This window comes from Phoenix dactylifera, chromosome 8 (assembly GCF_009389715.1).
Source record: "Phoenix dactylifera cultivar Barhee BC4 chromosome 8, palm_55x_up_171113_PBpolish2nd_filt_p, whole genome shotgun sequence".
Taxonomy (NCBI): domain Eukaryota; kingdom Viridiplantae; phylum Streptophyta; class Magnoliopsida; order Arecales; family Arecaceae; genus Phoenix; species Phoenix dactylifera.
In genome coordinates this window covers 2,291,849-2,313,835 of record NC_052399.1, presented here as the reverse complement: position 1 = coordinate 2,313,835, position 21,987 = coordinate 2,291,849, and the positions used below count along the sequence as shown (strand labels likewise).

At 38.2% G+C, this 21,987-nt stretch overlaps 3 protein-coding genes across 3 annotated transcripts; all 3 read left to right on the top strand.

The window, feature by feature from the left end:
- Positions 1-1,522: 1,522 nt before the first annotated feature.
- LOC103722993 (putative E3 ubiquitin-protein ligase SINA-like 6) lies at positions 1,523-4,346 on the top strand. The gene is made up of 2 exons (XM_008813763.4): positions 1,523-1,984; positions 3,594-4,346. The coding sequence occupies exons 1-2, from the start codon at positions 1,613-1,615 to the stop codon at positions 4,248-4,250; spliced, it is 1,029 nt and encodes a 342-aa protein (XP_008811985.2). The 5' UTR covers positions 1,523-1,612; the 3' UTR covers positions 4,251-4,346.
- Positions 4,347-9,258: 4,912 nt separating this feature from the next.
- Positions 9,259-10,380, top strand: LOC120111461 (E3 ubiquitin-protein ligase SINA-like 10). The gene is made up of 3 exons (XM_039128505.1): positions 9,259-9,382; positions 9,479-9,570; positions 9,647-10,380. The coding sequence occupies exons 1-3, from the start codon at positions 9,259-9,261 to the stop codon at positions 10,277-10,279; spliced, it is 849 nt and encodes a 282-aa protein (XP_038984433.1). The 3' UTR covers positions 10,280-10,380.
- A 977-nt stretch (positions 10,381-11,357) lies between these two features.
- On the top strand, positions 11,358-19,058 carry LOC103722980 (exonuclease 1). Its single transcript, XM_008813745.3, has 12 exons — positions 11,358-11,510; positions 11,658-11,694; positions 11,784-11,958; positions 12,639-12,717; positions 13,780-13,824; positions 13,901-14,050; positions 14,138-14,252; positions 16,025-16,125; positions 17,415-17,512; positions 17,596-17,688; positions 17,877-18,100; positions 18,630-19,058. Exons 1-12 carry the CDS (start codon positions 11,433-11,435, stop codon positions 19,016-19,018), a joined length of 1,584 nt encoding a protein of 527 aa, XP_008811967.2. The 5' UTR covers positions 11,358-11,432; the 3' UTR covers positions 19,019-19,058.
- Positions 19,059-21,987: the final 2,929 nt, after the last annotated feature.

Sequence of the window (21,987 nt, the reverse complement as noted above, 5' to 3'; positions counted from 1 at the left end):
AAAATTTTTGCATGTATATTCTCCTAAATATATGAAATTGCATGAATGCCTTCATAAAATTTTTATTTGCATATATATATATATATATATATATATATATATATATATATATATATATATATATATATATATATATATATATATATATTTCTTTTTTTTTGCATATGTACTCGTGCTATCTAATACCATTAAAAAATAAACAGCTTAAAACTAAAATGATTGAAATATCCTTGTGGGTAAATATGCAAAAAAAAGTTATCAGAATATACACTCAAAATAGCAACTTTTTGAGAATAGTTGTGCAATTTTTCATATTTAGAAGGGACTGCATTCATAAAATTTATTAAAAAAAAGATCATAACTCAGCTGAAACTTGCTAACTCGAAAAAGATTGGGCCGCTTGTCAATTTTCTTTTTTAAGAATATGACTCGATCAAGTTAGAATATTAGGTGATCATTTTGGTAATTTTGTTCTTCATTTGATATTGATATAATTATCATCATTGAATCTATGACATCTATATATTCTTTATTATTTTTAAAAAATTAAAGCATATCAATTTTTAAATTAATTATAGATATTTAAATGAGTCAAATATTTTTTTAGTGATTTGTAAATATTGAGTTATTTGTTTTTGAAGCGAAAATTTTATAAAAGTAATATGATTTATTCTATAAGAGTTGATATTAACGTAAAATCATGTAACATGATAATATTAAATTTTTTTGTCACCTTTTTTTATTAAGAATAATTAAATTATTTTTACTTAATTTTTTTTTAAGCGTATGCCCTTCTAAATATGCGTAATTGTGCGAATACTCTTACAAAGTTGCTATCTGCATGTATATCTTTTTATAAAGTTTTCTTTTTGCACATCTAACTGTAAGAATATTTTAGTCATTTTAAATTTAAATTGTTTATTTTTTAACATCATTGGATAGTATGGGTGCATATATAAAAAAAGAAAGAAAAAAATATTATACACGCAAAATAAGTAGTATATGAGGATATTTATACAGTTTTGTATATTTTGAAGAGTATACATACAATAAACCCTAAAGTTTCTAAAAAAGTTTTCTGTGTATCGCATGTATCTAGTTATATCCTATATTAATACTTACATATAACTACAAGGAACTGAATCTAGCCACAAGTGATATCAAGGATATCACTTTTTTTTTCCTTATAAGAAATTTCTCCCATGCATGCATTGCATTTTGTTTTTTTTTTTAATTTTCATAGAAGAGAGCATGCATCACAATTACCATAAGTATCTCTTCCCGATTTACTCCATCTCAAACTCTTTTATTACAATAAATTGTAGAATCTCTGCATTCTTTCACATGTATTGCACATACTAAATAGTATTATATCGTGCATTATGACATAAATACTTTATTTTTTTAAAAAAAAAGTTAGAAAAAGCATCCAATTATTAAACAAAGAGAGGAAAAATAACAAAATAGTCATATAAAATAAAAGAAAAATAGAAGGATGACGTTGGCTTTTCCCTCCCGTGAACTGGCTAGCCCTACCTTCTTTCTTTAGTTTTACCGTACTTCGTTCCCCCCCCTGCGAGCCGGCGGCAGCCAACGAGATCCGAATCCCGGCATGATGAAGGCTGCGGGGCGCGGGAATCGAGTGCTTCGTGCAACACGTGGCAGAGAACCATTTGATTTTAGTGCGGGCGCAGCTCTACCGAGTCGTCAAACCGAAGTCGAAGCGCTTTCACCGGAGAAGAATAAAGAAAGTCGAACGATTGAAGTCTCCAAAACCAAAAAAAAAAAGAAAATAGAGGTGCAGGACCAGCCAAAGATGGAAGGAAAGGCAGCGGAAGTAGGAAAAATGGACGGTATAGAACCACAAGTGAGGCAAGAATTGCATGAAGGAGGGAACAACAACGAGAGCATTAGCGTCAGCATAGACCCGGCCGTCCTCGATTGCTCCATCTGCTTCACACCCTTGCTTCCCCCTGTCTTCCAGGTATTATTTTTACTTTTTCCTTTTTTTTGAAAAAAAAACCCTAATCTACTTCTCATTCGCACAGCATATATTTGTGCAATCTTAAGTTGTACAATCGTCCTAGGTGTCCAAAACATAACCTCGACAAGCTCATACAGTTCTAAAGTCCAGACTACTAAATTCGACTTTGCAAAATTTGTTACGTCAAGCATTATGCAGAGTTTGATTTCGAAGAGAAAATTCTGCATGAAAACTAAAGTTTGTTTGCAAATTTGAACTTTGCTAAATACCGTTACAATGTATGATCTGCATCAGCAACACAGTACACGGTTTGATGAGATCTGCATCAGAAACTGGACTTTTTGTTAAAGCTTAACTCCTATTTGTGAAATCTAACTTTGAGACATTTTTATAAATCTACTTCCTGCCAGGCTAAGTAACACAAGTTGCCTTTTTAGCTTTTCATGCCTACATAGCGCTGTTTCAGGAAACTAGTCCGTTGTGCTGAAGAAAATTTTATGATGCTGCTACTTGGCCAAATAAAATTTTGGAAGCTACTAGCTTTTTCTTTTTTAAGCCTTAAGAGACTTTTGAGTCGTGATATCCTATTACATTGAATAATGTAATAGAACCGTATCAGTTCATCTACACCCAAGGTTTGGTTTGCCATACCGGTCTGTTCCCATACGTACCGACTGTGCTATATTGGTATGCAGCGGGAGAGTGAGTATGGAAGATGTTTTAACACTTGGGTGTGCCGTACTAACCCATATGAGGCATACTGATATTGTAATAGAATGATATATGTATGGGTATCGAGATGGAGAACCCCGCCTACACCCATATCATGCTGTTTCAACCAATAGAAATAGACAGCGGATGGCAGGTGATTGCACTGGATATTTTTATTGGTTCTGAACTCTCTAAGCATAGAGGATGCCTGCTAAATCTTCGATAGCAACAATTGGAGCAATGGTGGGACTTAGAAAGATTAATAGGATTTGCCTCTATTCTGTTTTACACTTTATTGGGGAGTGGAGTCATTCTCTCTCATGTATGAAAGGTGTGCATTTAAGATGTTGTCCTCCAAGCCAGAAATTCTTGATGAGATTGTGCACATACCTTCTTGTAAAGTGTTTCGACTCATTGGCGAACATTTCACCAGTCTAATGACTCTGCAGCTACTTATTCTTAACCAGGCAGGCTACTCAAGATTTCTTTCAGATAATTACTGAGTTTGTTATTGAGGTAATGTTTTAAGGGTCGACGATGTTGTCTGATGCTGTAGACGACTGTTTTATTGCAATAATTGTTGTTTATCTCGATGCTTCTATGCGCATGAATCGCTATATGAATAACCAGTAACTCAAACATATATTTGCCTCATTTTTCTTAATTAATCATTCGACTTTCTTTTGAGCTTCTTGGCAAATAATCCATTTTTTTTAGTCTTCGTCCAGCCTGATTGAATAATTTTAGGGCCTGTGTGTTTTGCTACAGTAAGAGACTACTTACAATAATTTGGTTTTTTTGTCTATTTTTTTCACTGGCTGTTTTTTTTTTTTGGTCTACTTTTTCTCCTGCCTTCGCATTATACAAAAACAACTTAATTGGTTTTCTTATGCGATAGTGCCATAATGGACACGTGGCATGCTACTTATGCTGTGCGAAGCTGCAGAAGTGCCATGTCTGCTCCTTACCCACCGGCCAGAGCCGATGCCGGGCTCTAGAGGCCGTCATTGAAGCCATGAAGATCCCCTGCCCCCATTCGACATTTGGCTGCCGAGCGACCATCCCCTACACCCAGAAAGACACCCACGACCACGAGTCGTCCTGCCTATTTGCCCCCTGCTCCTGCCCCATCTCCAGCTGCACCTTTCGAGGCCCCGCTGCACTCCTCTCGGACCACATCTTTGATAAACATCCCGTCACCCGTCGGATATTTTTCTGTTATGATACCACCTTCAGTGTCTTTCTCCAGCAAGAAGAGCCATTTCATGTTCTCCGTGGGATGGATGGCCGCATCTTTCTCCTACTCAATGCAGCCAATGTGCCTCATGGGAGTTCTCTCTCAATCGCTTGTATAAGACCAGGGTCCAGAGAGTTGAACTTGGGGTATGACATCACGGTGAAGGGAGAGAGAAGCGAGCTCCGTCTCAGAGCTTCGCCCAGGAACATTAGGGACTTGAAGGTGGCTTCTCCTGCAGAAAGTTTCCTCTTTGTTCCCCATGCAATTAGTGACTCGGCTGGGAAGATCTCTATTGATGTTTGCATTCGGAAGGTGTAGATTAATGATGCTGATCTCACCTTGTCTTTTTGTCATAATGCTAGTAAGACAAATCGGCACTTTATATATGTGGATGTTGGTAATTATGCTGCAGGATTGCCTAATAGAAATTTCAGGCTTAATTATCTGGATCATTACTTTAGTCCTTCCTGGGTTGAGTGGTTCACGCTGTGTACGTTTTTTTGTGCAGCGTGGCACCTTTGGCGGCCTGTCTTATGCTCCCATTTATCCGGCACCACTTGCTGTGGTTCTGCTTTGAGGTTCTTTGTTGTCTTTCTGTGCATTGCTGGTGTTGCTGATGTTATCACAGTTTGCTGTTTCGGTTCTCGACTCTGCCCGTTTCATTGACTCTTTGAAATAAACATGGTTTCGTTTCCTAGCCTAAAACATAGGTCACCATCCTATTTCCGATTATTTTAATATAATGATGGAAGATTTTTTTGTTAAATTAAGAAACAAAATGACAGAGGATATATGGAAATTTTATCCATGCAATAACACATGCATAGAACCTATTCTATCTGGACCGATACAGCCACTAGGTTAGGCATGAACTTGCAAGAAAGGTCCCTGCACGTACTCAACTAGACATGGACGAATATAAGGCCAAAGTTCAAAAAAGAAAAGAAGCATTTCAAAATTATCGCTCCTTTCAACGATCGCTCCTTATCTTAGTTTACCGTGTCTCTCCCATCAAGCAAGCCACTCGACCACTGTGGTGGCTTCTCCTTCAGCGAAAGATACCTGTGTCTGACTCCAGTATTTATTTATGATATAATTCTCATTTATGATTTCTTCTGGACATGTGTTGGATGTCCCAACTGATGTTTTTAGGCCCAGTTTGGGGAAGCTGTTGGAAGTAGAGCTGTTCGAAGTAGAGCTGTTGGAAGTAGAGCTTTTATAAAAAGCTGTTTGCTGTTTGGTTACTACATTTCTAAAGTGCTGTGGCGCTTTAACATTTGTTTTGTAAACAAACTGAGAAAGTACTTTTGTATGACAAAATGACCATAAAGAACATTACTAGTATTATACAATAGTGCATAATAAAATATAATATATATTAATACATAAATATATGATATAGTATAATATTAATGTAATATAATATTATATTTTTATAATATAGTATGTATACTATAGGATAATAATTTAATATAATATTAAATTATTTAACATAAAATAATATTATATTATATTATATTCATAGTATAATACAATAATAAATGTATAAAATATTATAATTATTAGTATAAATTAATTTTTCACTCTTTTGATGACTATTTATTTCTCTAACAAATTTTCTAGCAAGATGAAAAAAATTAGTTAAATAATTACTAATATTTTTATTTATTTATTTATTTATTTTTTTGTTCATTTATATACATATTTATTTATTTTCTTTATTTTCTTTTTCTTTATTTTCTTTTTCTTTTTTTTTCTTCCTTTTTTTTCTTTCCTTTTTCTTCTTTTTCTTTCCCTTTCTTTTTTCTTCTCTTCTTCTCCCTCCTTCCTCTTTTTCCTCCTCCTTTCTTCTCCCGCGAGGCCGGTGGCGCCGGAAGAGGGCCGGGCCGCGGCGGCCGCGGGAGGAGGCCCGGGAGGGGAGTGGGACGGCGGGCCCCGGCGACCGTGGGGGGAGGGGGGCTCGGGAGGAGGCCGGGACGGGGGGCCGCGGCGACCGCGGGGGGAGGGGGGCTCGGGAGGGGGCCGGGACGGTGGGCCGCGGGGGAGGGGGGCTCGGGAGGAGGCCGGGACGGCGGGCCGCGGCGGCGGCCATGGCCGCTCCTTCCTCTTTTTTTTTGTTCTGGTGGGTCGTAGCGGTGGCTGGGGAGCACGGCCACGGGTGGCTGCGCAGCCACGGGCTGCCTCCCAAAAAAAAAAAAAGGAGGAGGGCCAGCAGCATTGAGGAGAAGTAGGAGATAGAGAGGGAGAGAGAGAGAGGGGGGATGGTGAGAGAGGAAGAGGCGGTGGGATGGAGATTTTTGGGAGGAAAAATAAACTTTTAAATGGGGATATTTTGGTTAAAAATACAGCTTCTTGACAAAGCTGAAAACAACGTTTTCGGAAAGCTCCAAAATAGAGCTTCTGCCAAAAAGCTGTTTTCAGCTTCCCGCAAAATCTGAAATAGCTTTTCCAAAATTTTACCAAATACTCTTTTTTACCTAAAAGTACTTTTGGAGGACCAGAAAGTACTTTTTGGCCCTCCAAAAGCTCTCCCAAACAGGGCCTTAGTCTTCGGTGTTCAAATGGGCATGTTGCATGCTGTTCTTGCTGGTCCAAGCTTGATCATAAATGCTACCTCAGCTCCCGTGAAATCAGCTTCAGCCGCAATCTAGCACTCGAGAAAATCATTGAGTCTATCAAAATTTCTTGCCGTCATGCCAAATATGGCTGCAGGAGAACTATCAACTACACTTTGAGAGATCATCATGAAGAAACATGTATTTATGCACCATGCTACTGTCCTGTTTCTGATTGCACGTTCAGTGGGTCCACAGTAATGCTATCAGCGCATTTTAGTAGCAAACATAGCAAGTCTTCTAAGAGATTCTGCTATGGTCAGCCCTTTAAAGTTAACTTGAAGCCAACGGAGCCATTTTTTGTTCTCCAGGGCGACGGAGCCATTGCCATATCCAAGCTTTGCATATGCTATTTTGTAACGGTGGGTTGGGCTGGATTCTTGTTAAATGAGTACAGCAGCCCAATGTCCACTGTTGTATTTGAAATGCAAGAGCTGGTAGTAATGAGGTTTGCCAGTAGCTGATCACAAATTAGATGAGCAGAGTTTCAGATATTCATGTATATCTTGGTTTACTCTAGAAAGAGAGAAATGTGGAATGGATTTCTTTTTTATTTGTGAAGGTGAGTATACATCAACTAACCATAATAATACGGTAATGTTATTTATTATTTATTGTGTAGGAAGTGATCATGGGTCAAACATGAATATCAAAATATTTGTATTTCTATTTGTCTATTTAATGCGTCTAGCACTCATCTTCTACAGAGAGTGCATGAATTACATCTATGAGGCAGAGTTCAATTCATGACAAACTTTGAGACCCCCGTAGAGTTTTGGGATTTATAAAATTATCATCATGTATTTCTTTGTGAATTCCAAATTTAACCATAAAAGTTTAGCTAGGCTGAAGCTTAAGTAAAATTTTCTATTGCTCAATGTACGTAAACCCTGCCACAAGAGAGGTTAAACTCTTATATACTATTTTTATAAGGTTTTGGAATTTTTGCATGTATACCCTCCTGCATATATGAAATTGTATAAATATATTCATAAAATTATTATTTGCATGTATTTCTTTTTTTTCTTTTTTGCATATGTACTCGTGCCATTTAATGCCATTAAAAAATAAACTACTTAAAACTAAAATGATTGAAATGGATAGGTATGCAAAAAAAAAAGTTATAAGTGTATATACTCAAATAGCAACTTTTTGAGGATATTCACCTAATTTTTCATATTTAGAAGGGTATGCATTCAAAAAATTTAATAAAAAACAAAAAACAAAACTCGGCTGAAACTTGATTAGTCTTTTATGATTTAGTTGGATCGATAAATAAAAGAAAGATTGAGCTACATTGTCTATTTTCTTTTTTAAGATCATGACTCGTTCAAGTTGAAATATTAGGTGATCATTTTAGTAATTTTATTCTCTATTTGATTTTGATATAATTATCATTATTGAATCTATGATATCTATATATTCTTCATTATTTTTAAAAGATTAAAGCATATCAAATTTAAATTAATTATAGATGTTTAGATTAGTAAAATACTTTTTAGTAATTTATAAATGTACTTTTTAGTAATTTATAAATGTTAAGTTATTTGTTTTTAAGGCTAGAATTTCGTAAAAAGAATATGATTTATTTTATAAGAATTGATATTAAAATAAAATCATGTAACATGATAATATTAATCCTTTTTTGCCATCTTTTTTATTAAGAATAACTGAATTATTTTCACTTAATTTATTTTTTTAAAGCGTATGCCCTTCTAAATATGCGTAATTGTGTGAATACTTTTACAAAGTTGCTTTTTGCATGTGTATATTTTTATAAAGTTTTCTTTTTGTTCATCTAGTTGTAAGGATATTTCAGTCATTTTAAATTTAAATCGTTTATTTTTTAACATCGTTAGATAGTATTGGTGCATATATAAAAAAAATGTTACACAGGCAAAATAAATATTATATAAGGATCATTTTATGAGAATATTTATACAATTTTGTATATTATGGAGAGTATACATGCAATAAACTCTAAAATTTTTTAAAAAGTTTTCCTTGCGTCACATGTATCTAGTTTTATCTTGTATTAATACTTATAAATAAGAAACCGAATCCAGCCACAAGTGATATCAAGGATATCAAATTTTTTTTTCATTATAAGAAATTTCTCCCATGCATGCATTGCATTCTGTTTTTTTTTTTTAATAGAAGAGAGCATGCATCACAATTACCATAAGAATCTCTTCCCGATTTACTCCACCTCAAACTCTTTTCTTCTATATAATCTCTGCATTCTTTCACATGTATTGCACATGCAAAATAGTAATATATCGTGCATTATGACATAAATACTTTATTTTTAACAAAAAAAGTTAGAAAAAGCGTCCAATTATTAAACAAAGAGAGAGAAATAACAAAATAGTCATAACAAATAAAAGAAAAATAGAAGGATAATATTGGTTTTTTTTTCCCATGGAAGTGGTTGATCCCACCTTGTTTTTTAGTTTTACCGTACTTCGTTCCCCTCCCGCGAGCTGCCGGCACAATCAAGGGTAATATGCGTTGAACTTAGAGGCTGCGGGGCGCGGGAATCGAGCAACACGTGGCAGAGAACCATTTGAACTTAGTGCGGGGGCAGCTCTACCGAGTCGTCAAACCGCAGTCGAAGTCCTTTCACCGGGAAAGAATAAAGAAAGTCGAACGGTTGAAGTCTCCAAAGCCAAAAAAAAAAAAGGAAAATAGAGGCGCAGGACCAGCCCAAGATGGAAGCAAAGACGGCGAAAGTGGGAAAAATGGACGGTATGAAACTACGCGTGAAGCAAGAATCGCATGAAGGAGGGAACGACAACAACAGCATTAGCGTCCGCATAGACCCGGACGTCCTCGGTTTTTTTTTTTTTTTTTGTTTTTTGTTTTTTGTTTTTTTTTTGGTCAAAACGGCATTTCATATCCAATAAATCAAAATTGAGTACATCCTGCCAGATCAAAAGACAAAAGGCAGTGCAGCAAATGGGGACCCGGACGTCTTCGATTGCTCCATCTGCTGCACACCCCTGCGCCCCCCTGTCTTCCAGGTATTATTTTTACTTTTCCCTTTTTTTTTAAAAAAAAAACTCTAATCTACTTGTCGAAGATCTGGCTAATCTATAGATGGATCTAAAGTGCCATGTCTGCTCCTTACCCACCGGCCGGAGCCGATGCCGGGCTCTAGAGGCCGTCATTGAAGCCATGAAGATCCCCCGCCCCCATTCGACATTTGGCTGCCGAGCGACCATCCCGTACATCCAGAAAGACACCCACGACCACGAGTCGTCCTGCCTATTTGCCCCCTGCTCCTGCCCCATCTCCAGCTGCACCTTTCGAGGCCCCGCTGCACTCCTCTCGGACCACATCTGGAATGAACATCACTCCACCACCCCTCAGTTCTTTTTCTCTTATAATCTCTCCTTCAGTGTCTTTCTCCAGCAAGAAGAGCCATTTTATGTTCTCCATGGGACGGATGGCCGCATCTTTCTCCTACTCAATGCAGCCAACGTGCCTCATGGGAGTTCTCTTTCAATCGCTTGTATAAGACCAGGGTCCAGAGAGTCGAACTTGGGGTATAACATCACGGTGAAGGGAGAGAGAAGCGAGCTCCGTTTCAGAGCTTCGCCCAAGAACATTAGGGACTTGAAGGTGGCTTCTCCTGCAGAAAGTTTCCTTTTTGTTCCCCATGCAATTAGTTACTCGGCTGGGAAGAACTCTATTGATGTTCGCATTCGGATTTCGGAAGGTGTAGAATGATGCTGATCTCACCTTGTCTTCTTGTCATAATGCTAGTAAGACATATCGCACTTTATATATGTGTATGTTGGTAATTATGCTGCAGGATTGCCTAATAGAAATTGCAGGCTTAGATATCTGGATCATTGCTTTAGTCCTTCCTGGGTTGAGGTTCTTTGTTGTCGTTCTGTGCATTGCTGGTGTTGCTGATGTTATCACGGTTTGCTGTTTCGGTTCTCGACTCTGCTTGTTTCATTGACTCTTTGAAATAAACATGGTATAGTTTCCAAGCTTAAAACATAGGTCACCATCCTATTTCCGATTATTTTAATATAATGATGGAAGTTTTTTTTGTTAAATTAAGAAACAAAATGCCAGAGGATATATGGAAATTTTATCCATGCAATAACACATGCATAGAAACTATTCTATCTGGACCGATACAACCACTAGGTTAGGCATTAACTTGAAAAAAAGGTCCCACTCAACTAGACATGGACGAACATAAGGCAAAAGTCCTTCAACAAAGATCTAACGGAAAATGTTTTAGAGTGTCCCATCATGGCGCAGGGACGAAGTTCAATCTCTGTTTTTGAGACAAACTTACTCTTATGTATGTTGCATAAATCATTCGAGTTATATCGATGTTCCATGCCACGTTGCAAGAGGAACTTCTTATTTTCATGAAATGGATATCCCGTAGAATTAGTTATTCTACTATTTCTACAATTAAATTAAACCCCCCCAGAATATTTGGCTCCAGTTCACTTGGCTTCCTTCTTTTATTTTTGAAAACACCCCTATGCGGCAAGATTTAAGAAGAGGCGGTGAGGAAGTTTAATGTATCCGAACTGGAAGTCAGCTGACCCCAGGCCATATTGTTTATGGGTGGGATCTGGGCTTGGGCCTAATTAGAGCCACTTGGAGCCGAGGGTCCAATTTCTGACCACCCTTGCACGGTATAAAAATAAAAAAAAACGCGGGATGGGCATGCGATGTCCAAAATTTCGAAAAGATCGGGCGGGGGACACCTTGAGTCCCGCTTTTTTTTATATTCCATTTCTGACCTCCCTTCTCCTCCTCTTGACCTCTTCCGCCGTCGCCGCGGGCCTTCCCTCAACCCCCACCCAAAAGGGCAAAAAAAAAAAAAAAAAAAAATTAAACGATCCGAGATATGGGCATCCAAAATCTCCTCAGATTCTTGAAGCCCTTCATCGAGCCCATCCACATTAAAAGATATTCCGGCAAACGTGTAGATTTCTTCTTCTTTTTCTTCTTTTTCATAAACACCCCATTTCCCATTCATTCTCCCTTCACATATTGTTTGTTTCGCCTCGGATTTTTTGTAGTTTCCTTCCTTGTATCGTATTGTATGATTTTATTTTATTTTTATTGGTAGGTCGGGATAGATGCTTATTCATGGCTTCACAAAGGAGGTGAGCTTTTTTTTTTTTTTTTTTAATTTTTAGAAAAGGAATTTAGATAAAAGTCAGAATTTTGATCAATTAGCATATGTTTTGGGTAGCTTATTCATGCAGCATGGAGCTCTGCCTCAACTCACGGACCGATGCTGCAAAGCGCCATTTAAAGTATTTTATGCACCGCATCAATCTGCTTCGGCATTATAGTGTCATACCGGTAGTTGTATTTGATGGCTGCAGCATCCCCTGCAAGTCTGCGACGGAGCATGAGCGCCACAGGTAAGTCGCACCGTTTCTAATTTCCTTTCCGTAATCCCACTTTCTTTGTTTCTTGACTAGCAATATGATTCTTTTTCTGCAAAGAATGTTGCTCGAAAATGGGGCTGTTGATCATTCTTAATTCAGGGTTCGTTGCTTAGTAGACTCATTACTCATTGCCTTTCCTGGTTTCAGGTTAAAATTTCACACTTGTTGAATGATTTGTTTTTTTTTTCAAAGCTAATATTTTAACTTGCTTGTATATTGATGATGGCGTTTCGTCATGTTTAAACAACTGGGAGATGTTCTGTGAAGAGAACGGGAAGGGAAAATATCAGGGAAAAATTTACAAAAGTGAAGGATTAGGAGAAGCTGTTAGAAATTCATGATTGTGTACATCAATTTTCAATTTTTCATGAATGGAAATGCATAGCGAATTGGTTTGGTTTGTAACAACTGGATTCTTTTAATTTAGCTCTGATTTGAACAGCTTATCCAAGTAAAGGATATACAGTGATCAAGGCCAAAATTTTGGCAGTTTTATTATTATATCTACTGATTCTTTGTAATTTGTCAGCTGCTCTTCTCTTCCTTATGGTTTTCTTAAAGTAAAAAAATGCTCTTTTCTCGGTGTGTTTGCCAGTTAAACTCTATCAGGATGCACTGGAATAATTCTTTATTTGGGTTTTTAACTAATTCAGGCGAAGGGAAAGCAACCTTATGCTGGCAAAGGAGAAGCTCAAGGAAGGGAATGTCAGTGCTGCTGTCGAATTCTTCAAAGTAACGTAACCCTCCCTCCCCAAATGCATTCATGCGGGAAAAAGCCCTATTCCCATTCAAATTTGAAATTCAAATTTAAGCTGAAAGCAGGAAAAGGTTTCCTTTTCTTGATCAAAGCAGAAAACATGAAACACCTATATTCCTGAAAAGGTACTGCATGAATTCTGAACTGCAGGTTAAGGATTAAGCATTGTAATATCCATTGCACTTTGAAAGGAAATCCATTCTGATCAATAACCTGAGGGCAGAAGACTCCTCTGAAATTTCAGCATGCAATGCATGCCTGCTGAGTTAATTTTCTTACATATGTTCATGGAACTGATGTGAGTTCCAAAGCTTGAACAAAATTAAAGAAAAATTAGATAATCAAGATAAGTAATCTACAACTCTACAGTCCAAGAATAGTAAAGATAACAATTTATAGGTAATCTAAAAATGAAACTTTCAATGGTAATGAGATATAATGGATACAATGGAAGATTGACTGGGGTGAGGGGTTCACCATAAAATGATAATCTAATATGCATCAGATTCAACAGTTAATATGCATATCTGCACTTGTTGGAATGTTTCTGAAATGCCGTGACATGCATTCTAAATTTTCAAGCTTTACCAGTTATGTCAATAAAATATTTAATTATATTTTTTTAAAAGTAAACTACTTCTTAGAGAACTTGAAACATAAAGCAGTCGGAAAAAGAGTTATTCGGATAATGTATAAAGGATTAGTTGGATTATACAGCGCTACACTGTGGATGCCCATGTACTTTATGTTAGTTGGATCAGCATGATTCATTGTTTTTTTTTTTTAATTTTCGTTTAAACAAATAGTCACAAGACAGGACAGGTTCAAATGATAATATGGTTGATGAAGGCCACAACCACAATTGAAGATCCTTGTACATTTATCATTTTCACTAAATTCTTCTAGTTTTAGTTTCCCTGCCCTGATTGCTGCTTATCTAATGATGTAGAATACTGTTCCCCCCCAAGCATCACTTCAACAAATAATGTCTGTTGTTGATCTGTCCCTAATAACTTGCTTTGCTATTTCTTTTCTAGAAAGCAGTGCGCATTACTCCATCCATGGCACATCAACTTATTCAGGTAAATCTCCCAGCAAATCTTTTGCTCACTGGTTTGCTACTTTTGAGATTCTAAAATCTTAGTATTTACTTCTCAGATTTTGAGATCAGAAAGTGTTGAATTCATAGTTTCTCCATATGAGGCTGATGCACAGTTAGCATACTTGTCGGCACTTGATGATGGTCAAGGGGGCATTGCAGCTGTAATAACAGAAGATAGTGACCTGATAGCGTATGGTTGCAAAGACGTGAGATATTTTAATATGATATCTACTTCAATTCTTACTTCTAGGGACATTCTCAAGCACATCTAATATCAGCTTCTATTATTGTAGATTATTTTTAAAATGGACCGGTATGGAAATGGTGAAGAATTTTTGATGGATAGGGTTTTCACCACTGTCTGTGGAGGACTTTCCTTTATGAATTTCGATAAAGAATTGTTCACAGGTGAATTTTACTTCTACAGCATTCAGGGATGCTTTGACTAAATTGGGCAATTTAACATGAAGTGCTTCTATCTAGTGATTTGATAATAATCACTGTTAAAAGAATCGAAATCTATTAGTGAATTAGTCATGTTCATGAGTGATCAAGCATCACATTAACAGTTGCTTGTAGGTTATCTTGTCCGTCTCTGACAAGCTAGTTTGTGTCGTACACGAGGCAAAAGATGAAACTACTTTTGTCTTGAATAACCATTTATAGCCTTTTGGACATTTTGCATAGTACAAATGAAGCAAAGAGGAGAATGTGTGGTTACAATTGGATTTGTAAACTATGCATCAAACTACTCTCCTCAACATGGTAGATAGGCCCAACTCAAAGAACCAACCAAAGTTTGTGTTCTGTCAGTGATCACTGTTTATTTGATGTAATTAGTTACATGATGATGAAGGTTGCACTTACCTTTTCATGCCATCTCGTAGCCCAATTAGTTGAAAATTGTAATTGCTTCATGAAAATACCCTTGAATATCTGTTATAGATCCAAATACTGGGAAAATAAACGTTTCATTGATCTTGTCAACCAGTCCAAGCCATTAAGCCAAGCAAAGTGTCAGATATTGTGTGAAGACCTTGAAATACTACATCGATGTTTCATTGGCCTCCCTGTTGACTGGTGGTGGTTTATGCATCAATAATTAGGCCAAGAGAAACATATAATATTTGATAATGTACTTTCCACGAAGAAGCTGGTGATTTATAAATGATATAAAAGGTGATCAATCAATAAGAAGACCAAGCAATGTAGATATGGTGGACAAAGTAATGGATACCATAATGTTCTTTGTTTGATCTAAGTGGCACATTGTCTATTGCAATGCAGAGATGTGAAAATGGGGATCTGCATTCACTTGTTATAGAGTGGTTATCAGCAGGGATCTAATTCAGTACTCCACCTGATGTAACTTTTGGAGCCTTCTCATCTAAAGTGAACTCATACTGGTGATCTTTATTTTTTGGTTACATATTATGGCTCACTCTTCATGCGTGGACCTTTATTGCGCCCTGTTGTTGGTTCTTCAAGCATCTCTGTCATTTGATGATTTAGGGTTGCCTGGTCGTTAAGAAGTTTCCTGTAAGTGCATGGAATAATAATAAGGGCCTCTTAGCCATAATAGTACATGTGATAAATTAGAGTAATAGTCACAAGAGAAGCCAAGTATGTGAAAATTTGCAATACTCATTAAGCTATAGCTCAAGTTAAGTATAATGTATGCATGTCATTACAGAACTAACATAGTCATGGATTACTGGTGACCTAATCTTAGGAGTTTGTTGGATCAAACTAGTGAGTTCCCCATTATTGTGTTTCTAGGTCATTTTTGGCTCTTCCATTTTATAGTGCCAGTATTTATTAAGCTGAAAGAGATTGAAATGGTCGGGCTTTATGATTTGCTCTCGCCAACATGAACATGCTGATCAACCTGGTGCTTGATTCTACAGATTCAGCTTCCTTGTAACTATAGCAATTCTTTCCCCTTTTTTTGACTTTCTTTTCACATTATCCACTTAATTTAGTAGTTTTGCACTTCTTACTTTAAATATTTGTCAGCAAAAACCAATGTGTTTCCCCTGCTTTCTGAACCATTTAATAACTTTTTATAACACCTTGTTTATCAAACTAATTAAAGGTTTAAGTTGTAGATCTTAATTAGCTTTTCTTAAATATTTAATGCTTCTTGGTATTGGATGTGATCAAATTTGTATATTTGACAGGCATGTGTGTCCTAGCTGGCTGTGATTTCCTTCCTTCTATTCCAGGCATTGGAACCAAGCGAGCCTATTCCTTGGTCGCCAAGTACAAGAATTTGGATCGTGTAAGCTTTTTGGCTCACTTATGCTTCTTAGATTTTTTTTGGTACATATTTATGCTTCTTAGATTGTAAGATGGAAACAAAGATATATTTTAACCTTGCTTCTGTTTATTATGCACCTTTCTGTTGTCAATTTACATGCTGTTTCTAACAAAGATGCAGGTCATTATTCTTGTAGGCATTACTATCATGGCATAATGTCATCGTTTAGTGTTTCATTAATAAAATAGATTCCAATTACATTACTTTCTCTGCACAGAATTAATTTAGGGGTTACAACGATTACGAAGACTGCCAGAACAAAAGGCAGTCGTGGAACGCCCACCAGAAGAGGGGGTGAGCGGGGATTCACTGCCCAAGACCCTCAGTTTTTGCATGCCGGCATGGGCGCGCGAAATCTCTGCCTCCTCCTTTTTCACCTTCTTTCCCTTCCTTGTTTCGAGACTCCCGTCCTCTCTCTCCCGTCAGCCTTGATCTTTCCCTCCTTGATTCCCAAATGATGGATGCCGCCGCAGCCCTTACCTATTGCCGCCTTGTCTCGCAGCCCTCCGTCACATTCTGTGTGCTGACTGGACGCCGGACCAACTCCCCTCTTTCCCTCCATGTTGCTGAGACCATTGGTTCCCTTGTTCCTCCCCCTCTGCTGCCGAGGTTGCCGCTTGATTCTGCCGGCTTGAGATGGATATTTTTACAAAGCCAAAAAATTCAAATTATACTTTCTGGGCAACTTGATGAGATCCTGACTTCTTTTAAATAGTATTAAGATGCGCTCAGCCAATGGTCCATGTGGACAAGAAAATATTGCAGTATAGGTCTATTTAGTTTTGACCATTGTCTGATTATAGTATTTATGAATAGATTTGATTAGATTTGGATTTTTAGTTTAGTAAGGACTTATGCAGTCGTTTGTTTAATCATATATTGGCTGTGCATCGGGCAGAACTTGCATAAAAATATAAGGCAAAGAAACCACATAACATTGTCCCACTAGTTTTATGTTCCAAATATGTTCTATTAACTGTTTTTTTCCTATTTTGCCTTACATTTTTCGCTTTTTCTGATAAATTCTAAATCAGAATTGGAATTACTGAACAAAAACTTCTTTTGATATTTTTCTCCATACTTGGTCTGAATTTCTTACACTATTGCCTTGTGTTCTGTATGAGTTACCAAGGGCCTCTAACTACTATAATGGTCTATATCAGGTTGTTAAAATGCACTAGTGTTTAATGTGTCCTTTCAATACTCGAGCAATTGGTTCTCAAATTACACTCTTGGTGATGTACCTACAGGTTCTGTCGAGTTTAAAGTTTGACAAACGATACCAAATGCCAGAAGATTATTCTGACTCCTTTTGGAAAACAGTTGCAGTTTTTCACCATGCTCGAATGTAAGATATGCCATTCAGAATATCCTATTTATATTCTGTAATTTAGAGACTTACCTTTGCATTGCATTCTTTACCTCATGCAGTTATGACGTAGAAACTAAAGCACTTAAACCTATGAAGCCTTTGGAGCAGAAGCATCTGCAGTCTCTAAATGGAGACCTAGATCTTCTTGGACCGTATCCTATGTAAAATAACTATAACATGCATGTCTTTATTAACTAGGCCTATTTTTAATCTTTGAACATTGACCTTCAAGTTCAAGGCCTTTGACCATCACCTCGAGTATAGCTTGTTGAATGTATTATTAGGTTCTTTCCCTTGACATGTTGCTGAGGCATTTTTCTTAACCACGCAATCGTCAAAGAGACCTCCCACCATCAATAGCTGCTGCCATTGCTGAAGGTCACTTGAACCCTGTCACTATGGAAGCTTTTAATTACCTCTCCGCGGCTGAAAGTTGTTTAGCTTCTGTCAACAACGCAGCAGCTTGTGATGGCATAGACAAAAATGAGACCCAGGTGGAATCGACGCAAGAGAGTTGCATCACCATCTTTTCAGCTAACCAAGCGAGTGAAGAATATGTTACAGGTATGATGATAACATGCAAAACACTAAGTAGCACTGGCAAATTTCTCCAGCTTGTCAGTTTCTCTCCATCACACTGTTTCATGCACATATAGGCTAGAGTATATGTTACAAAGTAGGACCTCATCCAAAAAAGCTAGACGAAAGGTATTTTTTGGGTGAGATTGTGGGTTGTGATAAATAGTATCATAGCAGATCCGACTTCTAATTTATGTGGATTAAAAAATACTGCAGTACGGATCCATTGGGACTGATCACGGGCCGATTGTGGTGTTTGTGATTAGATTTGAATCGTAGCCAGATGAGAATGTCAGGGTTTAAACGGGAAGAGCATATGAGGACCCATACGAGTGTGTGTTTAGTTTCACATTGATTATTTGTTGGATAGATTTTGGATAGTTATATAGGATTAAGAAATCCAAATAATAATTTCTGGCTAGTCTTTTTGGGTCAGATTTTGAGTTATTACAGTATGACTACTTTTCTATCATTTATGAATTAATATTGTTCTATTTTTATGATTTGTGGGCAGTTCTAGAGGAGATTGCTGTAGACCAAAAAAAATATGTGAAAGAAGCTCTTGCACTTGGAAAATTGATTGCACCATCTGAACGCCATCAAGTTGTGGAACATGAAATAGATCGAGGAATGGTGCCCGATAACAATCCATTCAAGAAGAGGAAGCTAGAGGGTGGGAAGTCGGAAGGAAGAGAGAGTCATATGACTGAACCAGTTTCAGTGCTCACAGATGAAAGATCTGTAATGTTGTGTTCATCGCACGAGTCACAAGAGAGTGTAAAGTCTAAGCCTAAGAAGAGAGTGTTCGTTAGAAAAGATAAGATCCAGAAGTCTAATACGAAGGACAGCAAGACTCAAAAGAGTGAGAAGAGTGGTATCTTTAAGTTCTTCCGGCGTTTGTAATTATATTCTTCTGGCTAAATTATAAGTTGTTTTCTTCCCACTCTTTTTAGCGCTGTTCTTCCAGTTAATTATATTCTTGTGGCTAAATTATAAATTATTTTCTCCTCACTTTGTTTTAGCTCTCTAAATTTGGTGAAGAGCCTACTAAAATAATAATTGTGACGTATGCCACTTATCACCAATTTCTTGTTATAATCACTGCTTAATTGAAAAAATAAACTACTAAACCATTATAGCTATCCTTTTTCTCACTCTCCAGTCTCAACTTTGAGTTGAGCTTGATCGAGCCAGGTTAGTTTCTAGCTTGTTATGAAATTAATTTTACGCCTGCGAACTAGGTTCAGATATGGTCCAATTAAACTTCAGTAAAGCTTGACTTGAGCTTAATTTGAGCTCGAGCTTCTCAAAGCAATAGATAATCCTAAATTCTACCTTTCCAACCAAGTCCAGAATTTAGGATTGTCAATTGATATGAGAAGCCGGAGTTTAATCAAGTCTAGAATTAGGTCCTAAATTCTAATCCAGGCCTAGCTAGACATGATTTTTGAACCCAATCTCAATCCAGGCTGCGTATATGACCCAACTAGGCAATTGACCGGTTGAATCAAAAAGGATTCATAGGTAATGTAATCGGATAAATGCTATCATAGAATTTTATTTGGCCGCAAAGTTACTAGCAATTGTGATAAAAGACCACACGTATAAGTGGCATGTATTGAGAATCATTGCTAGTTTTGTTCAACAAGAATCTTTATGTTTTAGAAAAGATAAGGATAAGACTTATCACTTTAGCAGTGATAAGTGTAATATCCGGGCCCAATTTAAACCCAAAACCTTTTTGGGCCTGTAATTGAGCATTTGGGCCCATTATTGGCAGCCATTTGATTGCTGCTATCTTTATGCCTAAGGATGGATGTGACTAGGGTAGGGACAGCTAGGAAGCTGTGGAGGGCCCAGCTGTTAGGTCCTTCACGAGGAGGAAGCTGGGGATGACACGTCACCCCAGCTAAAGATCCTGATGTTGTGTATTCCTAGGGCTCTCTCTCTCACTGTACCCCCTCCTCCTTCCTTCCTCTTTTCTGTGAGAAAGGGTTGCCGAACCCACATCCGTCGCCGGAGAAGATGCTCGTGGTACCTTCCCCCCCCCGGAAGCTAGGTAAGCCCCCTGCCTTTTCTCCTCCTGATTTATTTAGGATAACAAAGAAAGAATGAAAGCAAAGAAGATGAAAGGGGAGGGGGTTACCCGTGCGCGGCCAGGGGCGTCGCCAACAGCGTGAACGCTGCCGGCCTCGGCTCGGCCGCAGGTACAGGCCGCGGACCGGCTGCGAGCACGGCCACAGACACGGCCGCAGGAGTCAGCCGCGGGTGCCGCCGGCCGTGGCGTGACCCCAAGCTCGGCCTCTCCCGAGCCGCCTCCTCTTCTTCTTTGAGATGGGAAGGGGAGGAGATCAGAGTGGAAAGAGGAAAGGGAGGAGAAGGGAGAAGAAGAAAGAATGAGAGGAGGAGAGGAAGACTCGGGATAACAAAGAAAAGAAGAAGAAAAGAAAGAAGAAAGAAGGAAAGAAGAAAAGAGGAAGAGGGGACTCACCGGCTCGTCATCGTGTGCGGCGGCCGCCGGCTTCGGCCGCGAGCACCGTCGGCACGATCGTCGACTGCAGGCGCGGCCGAGAGCGCCGCGGGCTCGGTCGGGGACGCCGCGGGGCTTGGCCGCGGGCATCGGCCGCAGGCGCGGCCGAAGGCGTCATGGGCCTGGCCACGGATGCCGCCGGTCGTGGCCTGTCCCCCTTCCGCTCGCCGTTTCCCCCTTCGTCGGAGAAGGGAGGAGAAGATCGGGATGAAAGAGAAGAAGGGAGGAGAAGAAGAAGCTTCGGGAAGGAGAAGAGAAGAAAAGGAAAGAAAAAAAAAAAGAAAGAAGAAAAAAAAGAAAAAGAAAAGAAAAAGAAGGAAAAGAGAAGAAAAGGAAAAAAAAAGAAATGAAATGGGTTTAGCCAAATTTGACTACCCAAGCCCAATTAGACTGGGCCAAGTCTAAATCCGAGCTCAATCAGATTGGGCTAAGTCTGGACGAGCCCAAACTATAAATTGGATTAAATCCGAGCTAATTTAAGTTAAATTGAAATGGGTCCGAACCCAATTAAGCTGAGTTGGTCTCAGCAGACCTAATTGATTGTGAATCGGCCCAAATGAGCCACATTGACCAAATCAGAGGACCCAATTGGCTAGAAAAAGTTGGACCGAATTATAAACGAGGCCCCATCCTTTAATTAAAAACCCAATCAACTCATGTGGACCCAATCTGGTTTTAAATCGAACCCCAAAGGCTTCAAATTGGATTTGGGCTAGATCCTTGGATGGGATCCAAGCAAGTAAGTTCATAATATGATGAACTAAGAAATTTTATAATAAATAAATGGGGAATAATGTAATCCCTATGATGTTGTTTTAGGTGATTAAGGATTTGTCACCTGGACTTGAGCAATTTGGAAAGCGAATTGATGTAAGTAATCTGCCTTAATCTTATCGTAGATCTGATATTACGTTTTATAAGATGAACCAGTGTTTTTCATACAATTTGAATTGTATACATGATTTGTGAAGAAAGTAAGTAACCTGTTCTAATCCTGTTAGGGATCATGTCATGTTACTAATGTTTCCTAAGCATTTATTTTAAGCATATATGTTTCATGCATGAGATGTTGCAATGCATAAGTAACTCGCATGATCTCAGAAGCTATGGCTATGTATGCAACATGATGATGCTGATATTTTAATCATGCATGCAAGTTGGTATAATAAAATACTATCTAGCCAAGAGGCACTATCATAATGGGCTCAAAGATGCTACTGATCGAATGCAACTGAGCTGGCCTTGCTAGTGGCCGAGAATAACTTCGCTGGCCTTGCTAGTGGCCGAGAATGACTAGCTGGCCCCGCCAGTGGCCGAATGGACTTTGCAGTAGCATCCGAGA

Bases quoted from the DNA above. Each gene is read 5' to 3' on its own strand.
- LOC103722993 (XM_008813763.4), top strand. From the start codon at position 1,613: ATGATGAAGGCTGCGGGGCGCGGGAATCGAGTGCTTCGTGCAACACGT. The intron at 1,985-3,593 runs GTATTATTTTTA...CTTATGCGATAG, and splicing joins TGCTTCCCCCTGTCTTCCAG to TGCCATAATGGACACGTGGC.
- LOC103722980 (XM_008813745.3), top strand. From the start codon at position 11,433: ATGGGCATCCAAAATCTCCTCAGATTCTTGAAGCCCTTCATCGAGCCC. The intron at 11,695-11,783 runs GTGAGCTTTTTT...TGTTTTGGGTAG, and splicing joins TTCATGGCTTCACAAAGGAG to CTTATTCATGCAGCATGGAG. The intron at 14,253-16,024 runs GTGAATTTTACT...TATATTTGACAG, and splicing joins CGATAAAGAATTGTTCACAG to GCATGTGTGTCCTAGCTGGC.
- LOC120111461 (XM_039128505.1), top strand. From the start codon at position 9,259: ATGGAAGCAAAGACGGCGAAAGTGGGAAAAATGGACGGTATGAAACTA. The intron at 9,383-9,478 runs GTTTTTTTTTTT...ACATCCTGCCAG, and splicing joins CATAGACCCGGACGTCCTCG to ATCAAAAGACAAAAGGCAGT. The intron at 9,571-9,646 runs GTATTATTTTTA...GCTAATCTATAG, and splicing joins TGCGCCCCCCTGTCTTCCAG to ATGGATCTAAAGTGCCATGT.